The sequence below is a fragment of the Protopterus annectens genome, chromosome 11.part0 (assembly GCF_019279795.1).
Source record: "Protopterus annectens isolate FY-2018-M chromosome 11.part0, PAN1.0, whole genome shotgun sequence".
NCBI classification, from domain to species: Eukaryota; Metazoa; Chordata; order Ceratodontiformes; family Protopteridae; genus Protopterus; species Protopterus annectens.
The window spans coordinates 1,100,769,415-1,100,788,942 of record NC_056745.1 but is presented as its reverse complement, the minus strand read 5'-3'; the positions used below and the strand labels follow the sequence as shown (position 1 = coordinate 1,100,788,942).

General features: G+C 40.9%; 1 protein-coding gene across 1 annotated transcript in view; it reads right to left on the bottom strand.

The window, feature by feature from the left end:
* The window catches only part of EPS8 (epidermal growth factor receptor pathway substrate 8), a 2,217,981-nt gene that overhangs the window by 146,133 nt on the left and 2,052,320 nt on the right, over nt 1-19,528 (bottom strand). Inside the window, exon 12 of the mRNA XM_044087279.1 lies at nt 1,978-2,115. Coding sequence (XP_043943214.1) covers nt 1,978-2,115 — 138 coding nt within the window. The remainder of the gene's footprint in view (nt 1-1,977; nt 2,116-19,528) is intronic.

Below are 19,528 nucleotides of genomic sequence, written 5' to 3'. Positions count from 1 at the left end.
GAGGGAATAGTCTCCATAGGCCCAATGCCTTGAGTTTCCAGAGGCCTAGTTGTCTCCACGTGGGAGTCGGAGGCGGCCTGTGGCTCTGAGGTAGCGGGTGTCAGAGGCTGCGAAAATGTCTCATTGAGAACCGGCGAACCGGCGACTGCCCTAGAAGAGGCTTCGTCGTCGGTTTTGGACCTCGGATGCCTGTCCTTTTCTTTGTCTCTGCGTTTTTTATGAATTCCGGTCGTCGGTTGTTCCGATGGCATTATGTAGTTAAACCTTCGGCCAAAGTAATGTAAAGCAAAATCAAACCGACGCTTAATAGTGTGTTGGTTGAATCTAGCACAAAACCGACAACTAACAACGTTGTGGTCAGGGCCTAGGCAAGGAATACAGTAAGAGTGAAAATCCTTATGAGGTATTTGCTTCCCACAAGAAATACAATTGTTAACTTTTACTGACATCGGTCTGGAGCAAGATAAAGTTTCCCCAATGGGGTACTTAGCTTTATTGAAGACTTCGGTTCTGAAATTCGGTTTCGAAAATCTCAGGAGTTGGCCGACCGTCACTTGCAAACTGGTTTTACTTCGGGCACTGTGCGGCAAGAAAGACTGAAGAAAATGGCATCGGCTGCATCTTATATACCCCTAGCGCACTGACATCAGGGAAGAGGCGACAGCAACCGATGCTGGACCGGGACTTTGGAATTCAGGCCGACTGAGGGTAGCCTGCCAGCAGGATAACCCAAGTGTAATGACTGCAACAGTGAAACACGATGAACATCATTCCCTCGACAGCAATGTGATGTTGTTGCAGAATGGGATAACGTTCCCTTGACAGCAGTGTAATGCTGTTGCAGAATGCCCCAATGTCCTCACTCTCCCTGAATGTGGTCTGAATACCCCCAAGGGGGACAGGCAGGATCAGGAGACCTACTGAATAAAGACAAGCAATATTAGCAGCTGATGATCAGCAGTGGATAAACAAAAAAAAAATAGGACAAAAAAGTTGGGTATACAACAGAAAGTAAGCTTTCCTACTTGACCCACAAAAAAAGAGGCAGGTATTTGAACTCATTCCACAAAGCTAGAATAAGCCTCAGAAATTTAACATCTTTGGATTGTAATAAAATGGCCAGTCACAATTTCCCAGAAAAAATGCACCTGTTTACCACAGTGATCTCTGTAAATTCTAGTTGCAACATGCCAGAACACATATACTCCCACCATCAAGTACGTCTAACATTGTTTCCATCAGACTTAAAATAAGGACTCTTGGTATCAAATTGCTACCCCAGAAAAATGTTATGGATGAATACATACAAAAGCAAGACTCCTTGCGTCACTTCACCATACTTGCAAATGTTTGTTGAATGCAGTGTACAAAAAACAAATATGTAAAATTCTACAGAAAGCATTCTGCAAAACAAGATGCATTTTTGAATCTGGGAAAGAAACTTGGAAACTCAAGATTGAAAACAGGGCTTTAGCCAGAAAATTCCATTTTGTACTTTCAAATTCTCCCAAACACACATGGCATTTAAAAAAATGGATGTTTCAAAATGTTGCCCCCCTTTCATTTAATAAATGCACACATCATTTTCAACGTTTCCCTCCAAAGCTATTAGATATGTTTAGATTATCAATCTTCTCTGTAAGCAAGTTATATATCGGTTGTTAGAAGCATTACTTTAGACAGTTGCAGACATAATATACCTTGAAAAAACTACAATGTTTTTGAGTAATACACAGAAAAAATGGTGTGTGCCTGGCTATATCCTTGCTTGAAAATTCTGGCTGCTTCCTTAGCCACTGCAAGTACTAAATATCTGTGGGTATTATAACCAATCATTTTCTGTTTTAAAGCTATACAATGAACCTCCAAATCCACTACTTCAGTAAACAGCAATGTTTCCATAATAATCACTGGATCAATATGTGTCAGTTGCCCTGCCAGGTTTCAATTTGTGTGTTCGTTATACTAGTACGGTACCTGAATGGTGTGGCTATATGCTGGTTCTGATCGTCCTTGTTCTTGGGATTTAATTGGGTCAAGGATATTGTTTGGCACATATCCTGTAACACCTGACATATTACGAACTTTCCACCACTGTTTTCTGTCATCCAAAACCTGTATCCATTTAAAAAAAAAGATAAAAGTCAGTCATCACAAACAGACAATGTACAATCTAAATGTGAACAGATAAAAAAGAAAGACATTAATTATTAGTATCACATGACCAATAATCATGCATGTTTTACATATACCTATAATGTATATAAAACCCAAGAAAGGTTGGCCAAATTCAGATGTGAAACATTAAAACTCACATCAACGTTTTGACGTGACTACACAGGTGAGTTACTTCCCATTACAAAATGCCCTTTGCACTTAGCAACACACACATACACACACACACAAAATCAAGCTCATCATCCTGTATTAAAAACTGCATTTGGCATTACTACCAGCTACGCAAATTAATGTAAATATCATCCCAGGTGTGTTTTTGTACACCTGCAACACTTCACTAAGCATTTAACCTTGCCTAGTATAACTCTTCATTCACCTCAAAACTAAGTGCTACTTAAAGCTCTAAAAGCAACAGTCAAAATCACAAACTCTGCACTATACAGAAAATGAGAAATATAAAAATATAAAACAGATGTAGATAAGGAACCAGCACCTGATGAGTTTCATTATGTGGCTACAACCACTGCAGCTGCATAAAGGGTTATAACAATGACATGTGTAGCCTGTCAGTTTACATGACACAAATTACCAACAAATGCAAAGTATCCTTCTGCACAGGTTGAAATCAGACTCACTTGTGAACTTATATTCATTATGTTTTGGCAAAAAATGTGAGAAAGAGCTGTGGATGGAATAGCAAGACAAGTCACCAAGTGCCACCAGTTCCACAACCAGTCACAACCAGATTTCAATCACAAAATATATATTTTAACAAATTTATCAATCCCAGGCAGAACAGAGTGCATTTTTTCACACCTTAACCTGATATTTATTCATAGGTAGGTACTAGGCTATCGGCCCTGGGGCCTATACAAGCCCAGCCAAAAAAGTACCCTGGCTTTTGCCACTCAAGAAAATTATTTTCCTGTGCCACTGTCGAGCAGAGCCACAGATGTGATCCCCGGGCAGAATTTCCTATTTCCCATCCAATCATCAAGATTTTTCTTGAAGAGTGCTAATGAGGATCTTTGTTTGATATAGATAGGTAGTTTATTCCAGAGTATGGAAAGTCTCTGGGACAGGAATCTATCCCTCCGGCATGTTCTGTTTATTGTGGTGACAAGGATTAGGTCCCTAGAGCATGTAGCTCAGAGAGATTGGGATTTCCTTAAGTGGAGCATGTCCAACAGCTCTGGGTTTGACATAGCTTTGTATGTTAGACAGAAATCACCTCTGAGTAGGCGATATGCGACGGAGTAAAGCTGGAGTTTTTTTAGACCGTCTGCGTAGGGCATCTGTTTGAGGCTGGTAATCCTCTTTGTGAGGTATTTCTGTGGCCTTTCCAGTTGTTGTAGATGTCTTGTGAGGTACATACCAAAAGGGGCATTGTACTCTATAATGGGTCTAATGAGTGACGAGTAAAGGGGAACAATGACCTCTTTTTTTCTGGATGAGAAACCTTTTGTGATGAGGTGTGCCATGTAGAAGGATTTCCTGACTACTGTGGTGATGTGATTATCAAAGGAGAGACTACTGTCCACCTGTGTCCCAAGGTCTCTTATCACACTTTCGGTGTTAAGTATACTACCGCCTATGTTGTAGTTCATGGGTACAGAGTTTTTACCAAAGGGGAAGACAATGCACTTTTTGGCATTGAGCTTGAGGCTATGGCTTTGACACCAGGCTTCTGTCTCAGTGAGGCCCTTTTGTAGGATGTCCACATTGTTAGGAGTTTCGATTATGGCTCCTAGTTTGCAGTCATCTGCGAACTTCGTTAGCCAAAGACCTTCTGTGTTAGCCTGTACTTCAGAGAAGTAGATACCAAACAGGAGAGGACCCAGGACTGAACCCTGTGGTACTCCACTTGTCACTGATCTGAAGTCAGATTTGGAGTCTGCTACTTTCACAGTCTGGGTTCTATCAGTGAGCCAGTTGGCAACCCATCTTGTGACACAGGGATTTATACCTAGTTTAGTGAGTTTATCTATAATTCCAGAGTGGGGGATGATGTTGAAAGCCTTGGCAAGATCTAGATAGGCTGTGTGAACCACCTTACCCTTGTCTACGGCTTTGGTGACTGCTTCAAAGAAGTCTATCAGGTTTAGGAGACATGACCTGCCTTTTACAAACCCGAACTGGGTGGGGTCCAGAGTTTGGAGATTACCAATGTCTTTGTTTATAAGTTCCATGATGATACGTTCCATGGACTTGCAGACCAGGCTCGTCAGGCTAACGGGTCGGTAGTTCCCAGGGTCCATAGTGGCTTCCCCCTTGTGGAGTGGGATAACAGTCGCTGTGCGCCATTCAGCAGGCACAAAGCCTGAGGTGAGGCTAAGACTGAACATGGTACTTAGGTGGGGTGCCAGTTCGTTCTGTAGTTCATGTAGAACGCAGCCTGGGATGTTGTCTGGTCCCATGGATGCTGTGTTCTTGGCTTTGGAGAGTGTGGTTTTTATCTGTGCAGCTGTGATTACAGGAACTTTGCATTCTTCCGGTATAGAGATGGGCTCTTTAGGGGGTGATAGGGGGTAAAGTTAGCACTGAACCTATCTACCAGGATGCTGGCAATATCAGTTGGGTCTGTATATTTAGTGCCATTGTGCTGTAACTCAGAGCAGATCTGAGTGTTGCCATTGAGATTCCTGACATAGCTATAGAATGCTTTGTGGTTGTCTTTAGAATCAGTGGTGATTTTGTTTTCGTAACTAGCTTTGGAGGATTTTATCAGGGATCGCAGCTTCTTACTGAGGCTGACCAGGGAGCTCCTCCACTCATGGGATTTTACTCTCTTTTGCAACAGTTTCTTCCTTCTGTTGTACAGTTTGTTTATTGCAGGGGACCACCAGATTGGCTTCCTTTTTTTGGAGGATAGCGTCTTGGTTCTGTTTGGGATAGCACGATCCATGCACTCATGTAAGTGCTTATAAAGTGCAACTGTGTAGGATTTAGTAGTCGTAACTGTATTGTCCATCTGCATGGGTGTCATGAAGTTCACCACTTCTGTCTTAAGAAGCATAAAGTTGCCTTTGGAGAAACTTTTTACCATGGTTTCCTTAATGGGGGGGGGGATATCTAGAGTAATTAGCTTATGGTCGGATTGGACCAATGAGGCATTGACTTCAGGTGTGGAACACCGGTCACTCATGTTGGTAATGACTAGATCCAAGATATTGTTACCCCTGGTGGGGGTGTGGATAAGTTGGATCCAGGGCATTGGAAAGCGTTGAGCGAAGGACTTCGTACACGAGTAGTTTTCCCAGTTAATGGTGGGGTACTTGAAATCGCCCATTATTAGGGTGTTTGGTTGAACCCTAATATCTTCCAGTACATCAAGAAAAGAGGAGTGGAAATCCTGGGGCATGGTGGGTGATCTGTAGCAAGCTACAATTTGGATTGCAGTTTTGCCCAGAGTTAGTTGCACTTGGATAACCTTGGCTGCATTATGCTGAGCAACTATTCTGTAGGTGTGGATATCCTTAATGAATATGGACACACCTCTGCCTTTGGTGTTCAGGTCCAGGTTACATGGCCGAAAAGTGTGGTATGAGTTATGTCTGGTAGTGCAGGGGTACTCTCTGGAGCCTTGAACCAAGTCTCAGTCACTGCACAGATATCGATGTTCTCCATTTTAAGGAGTGCCTCGAGTGAGTGCATTTTGAGACTTAGACTTCTAGCACTGAGTAGCATTACCCTCAGTTTTTGCTTGCCTGTTCCTGTTAAGGTGGTGAATTTGTCATTTGAACCTTGCCTAAAAAAGGCACTATAGGGGTGGCACGAACCTTAGCCAGTATCCAGAATCCCAGGGGTGACAAGTGCAGACCATCTCTGGCAAAGCATCGTGGTCTGTCGACCATGTTATCCCAGGCAGACAGATACTGGATCCCTTTAGAATGGCACCAGAAGCTTAGCCAATTGTTGAAGTCAATCATTTTGTCCTTGTACTGTGGCATCATTCTGGGTGATGGCAGAATGCTACTCAGGGCTAGGGTCATACCTGCCTGGGCTACAAGATCAGGGAGCTCTTCCATGTCTCTTTTCATGTAGTCCAGGGAGGTATATCTCAGGTCGTTCAGACCAACTTGGACGATGAAGGAGTCATATTTGTACTTGTTGTGGAGTGACCTGAGTGTGTGGGTTATGTGGTGGATCCTGGCTCCCGACAGGCAGCTGACAGTAACCTTCTCCTTGTTTAGTCTGGTGAGTGGGACATCAGTGTGCCTGACTATAGAGTCACCTATGACTAGTGTGTTGGGTACGTTGTTTTGCCTTATTGACTGTGGTTGAGTGGCACACTGAGTCTGTGGGCTATGTGTCATTTAGGTTGTGTTGGGGGGAGGAGGTTGCTTGCATTTCAGCTTTGGAGGTCTCTGTTGCTTGAGCAGATTATTATTGAGAGCCTCCATGAAAGTTTTTGTGTTTCTATGTGTGGATTTTGGTGGTGTAGATTTAGTGAGACTATGTGATGAGCATGGTGTGGTGCAAGTGTTTACCTTCTCCTCTTAACTGTCAAGTTCAGCCTTGATTGGAGAGAGCTTTACCTCCAGTTTGGCTAGATAAGTTCATCTCTCACAGGTTGTAGTGTTGGGTGGTAGAAGGAGAGGGTTGTCTGTGTACATGAGGCAATTTCTACATTGCCCCAAGATGCCCAGATTCTCCTGTCTATCTGATGAACACTGGGAGCTGACCCTTGGACATGCCTGAATAAAAAACTATTTTCCTCTAGATAAGTGATGAAAGTGAGTACAAGAGCTGTTTTTCTCTAAGCAAGTAAGGAAAGTAAGTACAAAAACTGTTTTCCTCTAGGTAATGAGGGAGGTGGATGGATCAACAAAAATAAACTATGTAAGTTGACTCATGCAGTATTCATTGATAATTTCAAGCCATTATTATTTTTTTTTATTTATTAACAAAGACACTTGTCAGGCTTGGGGGAGTATAACAGAGCCTTTACCTCATTGGACACTTCTGCTGAGATACCTTTAGGTGAAATGTCACGGCTCAATTTTTGATCTCTAGTAGAAGACAAACTACATGATGCCCCCAGCTCCCCCACTCCAAGTTTTCTACTTCCAAATGCCTCTCTCTTATTTTTTGCAATACCATAGTGAAATGGAGATTCTGATTCACTTTACATATTATGACACAGCCTATGTATCCGTACCTTACGTTACACCCTGCATCTACTGCAGTGAGTCAACTTATTTAGTTTATTTTTGTTGATCTAGTTAGCCCCACTGGACCTGTAGCCTATTTTCACAGGACAACTGCAGTGGTTTTTACACAGTCTAGTGGAGATTTAAGGAGGAGGGACAATGAGGAAATTCTTCCACTCGCCACCGTTTCTTTTTAGAAAGTCACATGGATAGAAGCAAAACAGAGAATGAGATGAATAAGGCAATCTTGGAAAAAAAGATGAAGAAACAGCTATAAGGATAAATGAAACTGCTGCTGAAGTAGAAGTAACCAGTCGAAATGTAAAATCCAAAACAGTTTAATGAAGCACTTTTCGTCTCACACAATGGTGAGATTTCTTCAGATAAAATTACATTACACCTTCGTCCAGTTAAATTACCAATTAGCCCATCTGGTGGACCAATAGGTGAAATAGTTAAATCCTCACTTACTCACAAAGTTTAACTCGTCAGTCACTATGTACTACACGTTAACAGTATATGAATTAGACAAATCTTAGACCTGAAACTTATAGAACACATTTTGAATAAACCAGCACGGTAATGAGGTTCAACTTCTACAATGTTACAATGAATGTAATAAATAAGTTCAAATCAATGCCGCAAATGAATATGACAACAAATTAAAAAAATTTAAAAAATCAAGGAAAAAAAGAATTAAACAAAATTAAACGTAAGTCGCACAATGGCTAGACCTGTGTGAAGTGACAATAGTGAAGGAAATGGGTACCCTTCCATTTATGGTACGTAAGTTCATGTATAATGTGGCAAACTGTCACCTCAAAAGACTTTTCAACTTTAAAATACAGGCTATAGAACACACCGCATTGAGCCCAGGGTAGTGGCATGCATCAGTTCGAAGTTGCCACGAGAGCTCAAGCCTTTCTAACCACAGAGATTCTGGTCCTCCCCACTCGTTATGCAACACCTGATCAAGTGCTCTAAATTTAAACATATGGTCACTGTGTTCTATTAAGTGCCTAGCCAGTGCATTTTCTTTTTCTTTTGGTTGATACTATACAGGTGTTCGTAGATACGTTCCTTCAACTTCCTATCTGTTTTCCTATGTAGTACACTGGACACGATTGACACTGGGCCACATATACTACCATCCTAGATTGGCAGTCAAGGCGATTTAGGGTAGTATATTTCCTCTTCCTAATGTGGAAATGACTTACCAATCTCAATGTGCTTACAGTAATTACACATGTTGCATTTCCACATGCCTTACTTATAGATTGTCTTCATTTTAGTTCTTTCTAAAAGGCATTTTAAGTTGGGGCCCCTATGAAACACTATCTGTGGTGTGTGAGTCAATTTATCTCTAATTGATGTTTTGTTCATTAGTAATTCACAATTTTTGTATGGTATGTTTCTTATTTCAACAGTGTTCATACTAAATGGTGTGATCAGACAGTACGAGAGGGTAGCTTTCTCATTAGCCTTACTCAAGTTCTCTTGTGTTGTCCCCAACGGTGTTGTTTCCATTATGCCCCACTAAGATGGGTTTGTAAGTATCACTACTTCTCTTAGAGGTGACCCTCCACTATAATTTTTTGCACTAATTTGTCAGGGTAGCCTCTCTTCAAAAACATTTGCCCTGACTAGTTGACCCTTGACCACAGACCTTTTTTGGTGGAACAGGTGGCAACTTGAGAAGTGCAGAAAAGCATTTGAATATGTTTCTTTTCTGTAAATTCTCACTGTATAGCACTCTTTGTTGAAGTTCTTGTGTAGGTCTATATCTAAATATACTATCTTTTCCATATTAAATGTTGATGTAAACACTAAGAAGTCTGTGGTACTATTAAAGTAGCTCAAGAGGTTCTTTGGTAAATCTTCACCCCCTTTTATGATCATGAATATATCTAAAAAACGTATGTAAAAATGGATCTTATTGTATATACATTCAGTCTTCCAAATATACTCCAACTCCTAGTAGGCCATCACTAAATTAGCAAAGAATGCTCCACATGGTGAAACCATCGCGATACCTACTTTCTGCAAGTAGAATTTGTTGTTAAACGTGATATAATTGTTCACCAAAATCATGTCCAGTAGTTCCTCTACTAACTGGACCTCGTCATTTGGGGGTCCCCTGGTCCTAAGCATGTGAGTGACCCAATCAATCACCTCCAAATGGGGGATAGACGAGTAAAGATCCTTCATGTCCACCATTAAAAAGCTATAATCCCTGTTGAATTCTAAGTTATTGATTTTGTTAAGGAAGGACCATGAGTCTTTACCTATTTGCTCCTCTAAAGATGCATATTTCTTCAAGTAGTTGTCCACCACTTTTGCCCCTGCACAGGTGATACTATCCCTAGCATCAACTAGTGGCCAGATTGGGGGATCCTCTATATTCTAGTGAATTTTTGGGATCCCGAATAGGGTAGGAATCCTAGGGGCTGAAACTGTGAGATAGTTGTACAGTTCTATATCAATCCTTGCTTCTGTAAACATATCATTAAAATAAGTCCTTAATCTTGAGTATGCTATGTTTACCTCGTTCCTCAAGACTTCCACATGTGTTACTACTCAGATATTTAACCATTCTTGCTATATAGTCATCATTGTTCATAATGGCCAAACCACCCCCCCTTATCAGGTTTCATTGTTCTTATTGGCAACATAGTAAAGCCATTTATTGCTCGTCTCTCCCTGTTGTTGATGTTAAACTGGTGGTGCAACCTGTTAGAATTGTCCAAACATTTGCACAAATCTAACTCACAGACTTGGTCAAACAGCTCTAATGCTGGATTTAATGGGGGGGGGGGGTTCAATGTGCTTGAAATATATGTTTTATCAGAGACAGAGTTCTGCCCCAACAATACAGTCAGGTTTAGCTTTCTTATAAACAATTTAAAATCTACCAAACTCCTTCCTAAGTCCGCTCTATTTGATGGTACAAATGAATACCCTTTCGCCTGTAAATCAACCAGTTCAGGATCAAAGTCTGAATAGCTGTAGATGTTAAAGTCATTTTAACTGTCGGTTATGATGTTACAATGTGAATCAACTAGTATACATGAGCCATTTACCTTCGTTGTCTGTTCCTCTTGTGTTTGTTCACAGGTTGGCAATAGGCTATCGGCCCTACAGCCTATACAAGCCTACCATAACAATTCCCTGGATATTTCTTCCCACAATATTTACTTCCGTGGACCCCTGTCTAGCAGGGTGACTGACGTGATCCCTGCGGTGAATTTCCTATCTCCCATCCAGTCGTCAACGTTCCTTTTGAAGAGGGCCAGGGAGTCATTCTGCTTGACATGTATGGGCACAGTCTATTCCAGAGTATGGGGAGTCTCTGGGTCAGCATGTTTTGTTCATTGTGGTGACAAGGTTTAGATCCCTGGAGCATGGGGCTCTGAGGGATTGGGATTTCTTTAAGTGGAGCATGTCCAACAGCTCAGGGTTTGACATGGCCTTGCATGTTAAGCAGAGATCGCCTCTGAGTAGACGATATGCCACAGAGTATAGCTGGAGTTATTTTAGATGGTCAGCATAGGGCATCTGCTTTAGGCCTGTGTGTGTTTGTTGGACTTCTGCTGATACCCTCACTGACGTGGATTGTGGTTCCATTGGTATAGGAAGTTTTGTTACGTCACCGTTATTTGCATTGGATCTGCCCACTCTATGCTGCTGACCAATGGCATTCCAAGTCTGAGATGGAGGAGGTTTAGGGTAGGTGTGGTCATTCTTGTAGTCGTTCCTATCCATGTTAAGTTTTTTGACTTTGGTTGTTTTTAACTTAGCGATGTAGAGGTAGATACTGGTAAAAGTTCTTTGGTACCACTGGTACGGCTGATGATCTGTGTGTGCTTTGAACAAATTTTCCAGTTCAATTGTCCCTTTTACTAGATAATCTGCGGCCCATTGGTAATATTTACACATAAGTTCTAAAAGCTTGAGCCCATGTCTATTGAACAGCTTAATCAAATCATGATGGAAATCTGTTCCCTCCTCTAAACCAGTAGGGTACTGCCAGCCCCTGAGATCCCTTGGAACTATACCTTCTTTAATACATTGCTGGAAATAAGTGATTTCAAGTTGGGAGTCCACATTAGGGAGAGGAAATATACTACCCTAAATCGTCTTGACTGGCAATCTAGGATGGTAGTATATGTGGCCCAGTGTCAATCATGTCCGGTGTACTACACAGGAAAAACAGATAGGAAGTCTACGAACACCTGTATAGTATCAACCAAAAGAAAAAGAAAATGCACTGGCTAGGCACTTAATAGAACACGGTGACCATATGTTTAAATTTAGAGCACGTGATCAGGTGTTGCATAACGAGTGGGGAGGACCAGAATCTCTGTGGTTAGAAAGGCTTGAGCTCTCGTGGCAACTTCGAACTGATGCATGCCACTACCCTGGGCTCAATGCGGTGTGTTCTATAGCCTGTATTTTAAAGTTGAAAAGTCTTTTGAGGTGACAGTTTGCCACATTATACATGAACTTACGTACCATAAATGGAAGGGTACCCATTTCCTTCACTATTGTCACTTCACACAGGTCTAGCCATTGTGCGACTTACGCATAGATTTGTTTAATTATTTTTTCTTGATTTTTTAATTTGCTGTCATATTCATTTGCAGCACTGACTTGAACTTGCATTCATTTTAACATTGTACAACCTGAACCTCATTACCGTGCTGGTTTATTCAGAATGTGTTGTAGAAGTTTCAGGTCTAAGACTGGTCGTATTTATATACTGTTAACTTGTAGTACATGGTGACTAACGAGTTAAACTTTGAGTAAGTGAGGATTTAACTATTTAACCTATTGGTCCACAGGATGGCCTATTTGTGTATTTAAATGGACGCAGGTATAATGTAACTTTATCTGAAGAAGTCTCACCATCATGTGAGACGAAAAGTGCTTCATTAAACTGTTTTGGATTTTACATGTTGACTGGTTGCTTCTACTTCAGCAGCAGTTGCGTTTATCCTTGGAAACAAAGATTACAATATGGGAGACAAAGTCATTGTGAAGGTTAATTAGGGGAAAAAGTTGTTTTATATATACTAAATGAAAGGTGAGTATCAGACAAAGTTTATAAAGTGTTTATGGAACAAGGAAGACAAAAACAGAAATATGAAACTGGTGGTCTACTGCACTAACTGGTATAAATTATAACAAATGAGAGTGAGAGAAGCTTAGAAAGGTATTACACCATATTCTGGAGTAGAGATATATGGATTTATGAAATGAGAGTGAGAGAACCTCAGAAAGGTATTACACCATATTCTGGAGTGGAGATATATGGATTTATGAAATGAGAGTGAGAGAACCTCAGAAAGGTATTACACCATATTCTGGAGTAGAGATATATGGATTTATGAAATGAGAGTGAGAGAACCTTAGAAAGGTATTACACCATGTTCTGGAGTAGAGATATATGGATTTATGAAATGAGAGTTTGAGAACCTTAGAAAGGTATTACACCATATTCTGGAGTAGAGATATATGGATTTATGAAATGAGAGTGAGAGAACCTTAGAAAGGTATTACACCATATTCTGGAGTAGAGATATATGGAGTTAAGAAATGAAAGTGAGAGAACCTTAGAAAGGTATTACACCATGTTCTGGAGTAGAGATATATGGATTTATGAAATGAGACAGAGAACCTTAGAAAGGTATTACACCATATTCTGGAGTGGAGATATATGGATTTATGAAATGAGAGTGAGAGAACCTCAGAAAGGTATTGCACCATATTCTGGAGTGGAGATATATGGATTTATGAAATGAGAGTGAGAGAACCTCAGAAAGGTATTGCAAGAGAACCTTAGAAAATTACACCATGTTCTTTCTGAGAGATATATGGATTTATGAAATGAGAGTTTGAGAACCTTAGTTACACCATATTCTGGAGTAGAGATATATGGATTTATGAAATGAGAGTGAGAGAACCTCAGAAAGGTATTGCACCATATTCTGGAGTGGAGATATATGGATTTATGAAATGAGAGTGAGAGAACCTCAGAAAGGTATTACACCATATTCTGGAGTAGAGATATATGGATTTATGAAATGAGAGTGAGAGAACCTTAGAAAGGTATTACACCATGTTCTGGAGTAGAGATATATGGATTTATGAAATGAGAGTTTGAGAACCTTAGAAAGGTATTACACCATATTCTGGAGTAGAGATATATGGATTTATGAAATGAGAGTGAGAGAACCTTAGAAAGGTATTACACCATATTCTGGAGTAGAGATATATGGAGTTACAAAATGAGAGTGAGAGAACCTTAGAAAGGTATTACACCATGTTCTGGAGTAGAGATATATGGATTTATGAAATGAGAGTGAGAGAACCTTAGAAAGGTATTACACCATGTTCTGGAGTAGAGATATATAGATTTATGAAATGAGACTGAGAGAACCTTAGAAAGGTATTACACCATGTTCTGGAGTAGAGATATATGGATTTATGAAATGAGAGTGAGAGAACCTTAGAAAGGTATTACACCATGTTCTGGGGTAGAGATGTATGGATTTATGAAATGAGAGTGAGAGAACCTTAGAAAGGTATTACACCATGTTCTGGAGTAGAGATATATGGATTTATGAAATGAGAGTGAGAGAACCTTAGAAAGGTATCACACCATGTTCTGGAGTAGAGATATATAGATTTATGAAATGAGAGTGAGAGAACCTTAGAAAGGTATTACACCATGTTCTGGAATAGAGATATATGGATTTATGAAGAAGGGTACAATTAGACACTTGCTGTTAACTTTTAAAGAAACTGTAAATTAAATGGAATACAACAAAAAAGCATAGTTCGTAAAACATCTCGGACGTGCATTAATATAAGAAGCTTCTAAGACATGTAACAATGTTGGAAGCTTCTAGTGGACTATGCTTTTCATATAAAATTTGGTCATTTTATAAAAATGATTTCTGAAAATGGTTAGAAGTGTGCAACAATTCAAATACAAATGGGGTCTTTAAGTTCTATTTTATTTGGTTTAAGCATCACTATAGAGAAATATCAGCTTAACATACAGGAGAGTGAGTGGGACGAGGAAAAATATCAAGAGATGAAATTACCCATAGGATACAGTTATACTGATGATACTGCAGTCATTTGGGAGCATCATTCAAGTATGCAATGAAATCTATGCAAAATGAACTGAATGAAAGTGGTCTGGATTTAAATGAATTGGAGTATTTACAAAATGAGACAATGTGCTTATTTTTGGTATGTTATGGGGAGCAAAACTGAACCCAATAAAAATGGGGAAGTATAAAACAACAAGGTGGGTTAAGTATCCTTAACCCATTGGTTTATTAAAGCTCCTTAATGGGGATCAAAACTAAAAAAGGGGAAAACAGAAAAGCAAAAGGTGGATTAAGTTTAATCAATTGGTTCATTATACCACATTACATTTACACGTTATATTAACAGTACTGAACAAAAGAGAAAATGACCAACGAAGTTAAATAACAGATATGAAAACATTTTGTTGAGTTTTATGCAGTAAACAGATAAAAATGAAATGAAAGAATATTTACTGTTTCACTGCTCTGTTTTAAGAAAAATTCTGGAAAATTATTTAAAGTAGGTAGGTCAAAGGAAGACTTGGTGTACAGAAATCACGTCACATACAGCAAAATCTTTACCTACAGAAAATACAGTTGTGTAAAATCTTACCATAACAGTAGATGTCCCTCTCTTCACCGTGGCAGTACTCGGTACATAAGGGATGTCACTTCCTGGGCAGCCTGTCGCTCTGCCAGCACAGATGAGCATAAAAAATATTTTGCTTGTGCTATACATCACATTTATGCTCCCCACACATAACACAGGATATAAAAGGGACATACAGACACAACTACCCAGAACTGAATTGTCCCAGAAGAGAACAGTCATCACAGGACAAAGGAGTCCACAGACATCCAGAAAGAAAAAAATGCAGAATAAACAAGAGGGGGTTGAAAGGAGGGAGTGAATACTGCAGCAGTGAAGAGAAGGATATCTACTACTATGGTATGATTTTACACAATTTTACTGTTGCAGTATTCAGTGCATAATGGAGAGTAAACAAGCTCAAACATAATGGGCGGCAAAGGGCTGAGAATTGTCATCAAACAAACCCACACAAAATGAATTCAGCAATACCTGTGCTGACCCTAGAAACCATACCCAACTTATACTGCTTAGTAGTGGTATGCAGAGACCGCCAAGCAGCTGCTTCAGGGATGGAACTGGTGTCCAACCCCTTGAAGAATGCATGAAAACAGGCAGCAGCTCTAGTGGAATGAGGTCTAACAGAAGTAGACAGAAATGTGCCATGAAAATATAACAAAAGGAAATGGCCTTAGAAATCCAGAAGGAGATGGTTTGCTTAGAAACAGCTAAACCCAAAAACCTGGGATGAAAGGAAACAAAAAGTTGGTCAGGCTTACAAATATTCCTAGTTTTATCCAAACAGTACTTGAGTTGTCTGTGCAAATCCAACGTATGCAGGATCCTCATTAGAACACTGAGGAGAAGGGAAAAAGGAAGGGGTAGTTGTACCAACTGATTCAAGGACAACTCATTGACTACCATGGGCATAAAATAAGGATTAGTATAGAGGGACACCATGTCCTAGTGACAAACCAAAAAAGGAGGAATGGCCATAATGGCCTGGAGCTCAGGAGCCTTCCGAGCAAAAGTATGAGCCAGTAACCAAACAGTTTTCCAGGTACAATGTTGCAAAAAAGCAGAACCTACAGACTCAAAAGGAGCCTGAGTCAATTTATCCAAAACAAAATTTAGGTCCCAAGAAGGGAGAATAGGCTTTCTTGGAGGCCTAATATGCAGGACACCTTTAAGAAATTACATGACCTCAAAACAAGGAGTCAAGGGCAGACAAGTAGAAATGGCTGACAAATGGGCCTTCACAGGTGAATAGGCCAAGTCAGACTGGAGCAAATCACACAAATGAAAGAGGACCATTGGGACCTGCACTGAAAAAGGGTCCTAGTTACAAGCATGGCACCAGACCCAAAATCTCTTCCAGTTGGACATATAAGATTTTCTGGTTGAGGGTTCCTTGCCTCTTAACACCCTGAGAATGTCCTTAGAAAAGAGAAGCCTGAAAGAGATAAAAACCCTGTCACCCGCAATGTCAGTTGTAGAGTAGCTAAGTGGGGGATGGATGAGGGACCACTTGTGTGTGAGGAGATCCAACCGATGAGGTAATTTGTGATGATTGCCCCTGGCCAGATGCATTAAGAGGGTGGAACCATGCTGTCTCGGCCAAGAGGGAGTCACTAGCAAGATTTTTGGGGAGTCCAGCTGAATCTTCTGCAGGACTCTTGGAAGTAGAGGAAAAGGAGGGAAAGCATAAAGAAACTGCCCCTTCCATGGAAAGGATAGGGTGTCCTTCTTCCAGGCCAGATGGTATATCACTCTGGAACAGGAGAGAAATCTGCCTTTTCAGAGGGAAGGCAAAAAGATCTAACTGAGGAATATCTCACCGATGGACAATGTCCACAAACATGTCCCTGTAAAGCATTCATTCTTGGGCCTATGTTTTGGACCTGCTCAGAGTGTCAACCACAAGACTGTGCTCTGAAGGAATGTCTACTGCCCGAGAGTCACTTCCTAAGCCTGAAGTGCCATCATGCAGAGAAGGTAAGACTTTGTGTCCCTCTGCTTGTTGACATACCACATTGCTGTAGTGTTGTCTGTGTACACCTTCAAGGGATGAGAGAACATGGGGTGAAAAACCTGAAGGGCCAGAATCAGAGCCCTCATCACTTTGATGCTGATATGCTCTGACTCCTGATGGGGAGGACAAAGACTATGAACTTTCAGGTGACCAAGAGATGCTCACTATCCCATGTCCAAGGCATTGGTGAGCAGCTCTTGAGAAGGGAATGGAGGCTGAAAGGGCTGGTCGGGGTTGAGTGAACTGTTGAAGCCACCACTCAAATTCCTTCTTGAGGTAGGAAAGGAGAGAAACACTGAAATCCAGAGGGTGACAATGCTGCAGCCAAACCTATTTGAGGTATCACTGAAGCTTCTGCATACACAGTCTGGCAAGAGGAAGCACCAGAGTAGAAGTGGCCATAAATCCAATCCCAGGGCATGAAGAAACTCACCAGCTGGCATGGCAGTCAGCGGAAGGAGACTGAAAGAAGGCTGTTAACAATAATACCTTTGGAGGTGGAAGAGAGGCCAACATTGGCAATGTTTGAATCCTGCAACCCAGTGCACATGATCCTGAAAGGGAGACAGGATGGACTTTTGGAAGTTGATAGTAAACACCATACTTTGAAGAAGACACATGGTGAACTACAGATCCTGCAACAATCGATTGGTAAAAAGTGCCTGAAGCAATAGGTCATTTAGATAAGGTAAAACCTGAATGTCTCGGAGACTGCAGAAGGCAATTACAGGAGCTAGACATTTTGTGAATACCCTTGGGGCAAGTAGAGAACTGTAAATGAAAGGAAGACAGAGAAATGTGAAAACTTCCTGAGGAGGCAGTGAATAGAGATATGAAGGTAAGCATCTTTCATATCCAAGGACACCAGAAAAGCCTAGGGTAATAAAAGAGGAAACAGAGTTTGAAGAGTAAGCATCCAAAAAGATGGAATCTCAAGAAAGGTGTTGAGCCAGGAGAGATCCAAAATAGATCTCCAAGTGCCATCCTTTCGAGGAACCAGGAACATCCTAGAGTAAAAGCCCCTGTCCCACTGGGAAGGGGGGATAAGTTGAATGGTCCCTTGGTTCAGCAGGGATCCTAGAACCTCCAGGAAATGATGAAGCTGCTCTACAGGAGGTTGAGGAATCCCAGAAATAGGAGGGAGAGATTTCCATACAATGAAATAACCCTGACAGATGATAGAAAAAACCCAAAAGTCTGAAGTGATGAGACGCTGATTTGGAAAACAATGGGAGAGCCAAAGGGAAAAAGGAACCTCATCTAAAGGTAGGGTGGGTGAATTGTCAAAGATGAACATGCTTATCAGATAAAGGAGGCTTCTGAGTGACAGAAATCTGAAAAACCTTAGAAGAGGGGGCCCGCTTCCTGCCCTTAGAGGCCTGGCAGGGTTGCCTGCAAACAAAAGCAGATCTAGAAGGATGATTTCTCTGGAACATACGGATTAGAGAGACAAAAATATGTTTAAGGTCTTGCAATGCTTTGCATTTCTCTTGAAGAAACTTAAACAAGTCAGCAGCAACAGTCCTGAAAAGAAGAGTATTACCCAAATGAGCACCCAACAACTTGGCCTTAACTGAAGACGAAGCCAAGAATAACTCCTTATGACAGACCCAAAAGCCGCAGCCTAAGAAGAGGCATCAAAGCAGCATCATAGCTACACTTGAGAGAGTGGGGAGCCACTTGAGAAGCAGAACCTAAAAAAGAGAAAGCAGAGGAGGGCAGATATAACCAAACAAGTCTGAGGCATCATGGTATAACTGGTCATGTGTCTTTCCTTAACTGTCAGGTCTATCTGCCCCTCTTGAGCTGTCCCACACTTGCTCTGGTAAGGGTCAGGGGTCAAACAGGAAATCTAGGCATTCTTGCTCTCCATCATACTGCTATATCGAGAGTGTTTGCCTACCTTTTTTCCAAGCAAGACATGCCCTGGTAAAACACCATGGATTGGCCATGCAACGGGCAGACTATGCTGATATGCTCCTCACTTGTGCAAGGAGCAGACATCTGCAAGTAGCACTGCCAACCCCTAAGAAGCCATTTATGATTGCTTACCAGGTCTCCACTAGGGAAATCAAACCACTTTGTATACCCAGTGCATGTATCTCTCTCACTCTTCCCAGGACAGGCATGCCCATTCACCCCTGCCAGCTCCTCAGGCATTTGAGCTGCTAACCAAGCTAGAGTCTCTAGTGTCACAGACAGGTCTTTATCCTTCTATGCCATGGTGTTGGTACAGCATGTGGAAAAGTTGCTATTTATGAAATAATTCAATTATTTGGATGGTAGACGTGGAGAGTTTCAATATAGTGCTTTAGAAATTGCAAAAGCTGTTAATGATTTGATAATGTCACTAAGCATAAAATTGGTTAAATTAGTGATGACAAATGTGCCTGCATTTCTTTCTTTTTTTTTTTTTTTTTTAAACTCTCTGTATGCTTTTGACTGTAGTTTAAAACAGACTATGTATGATGAAATA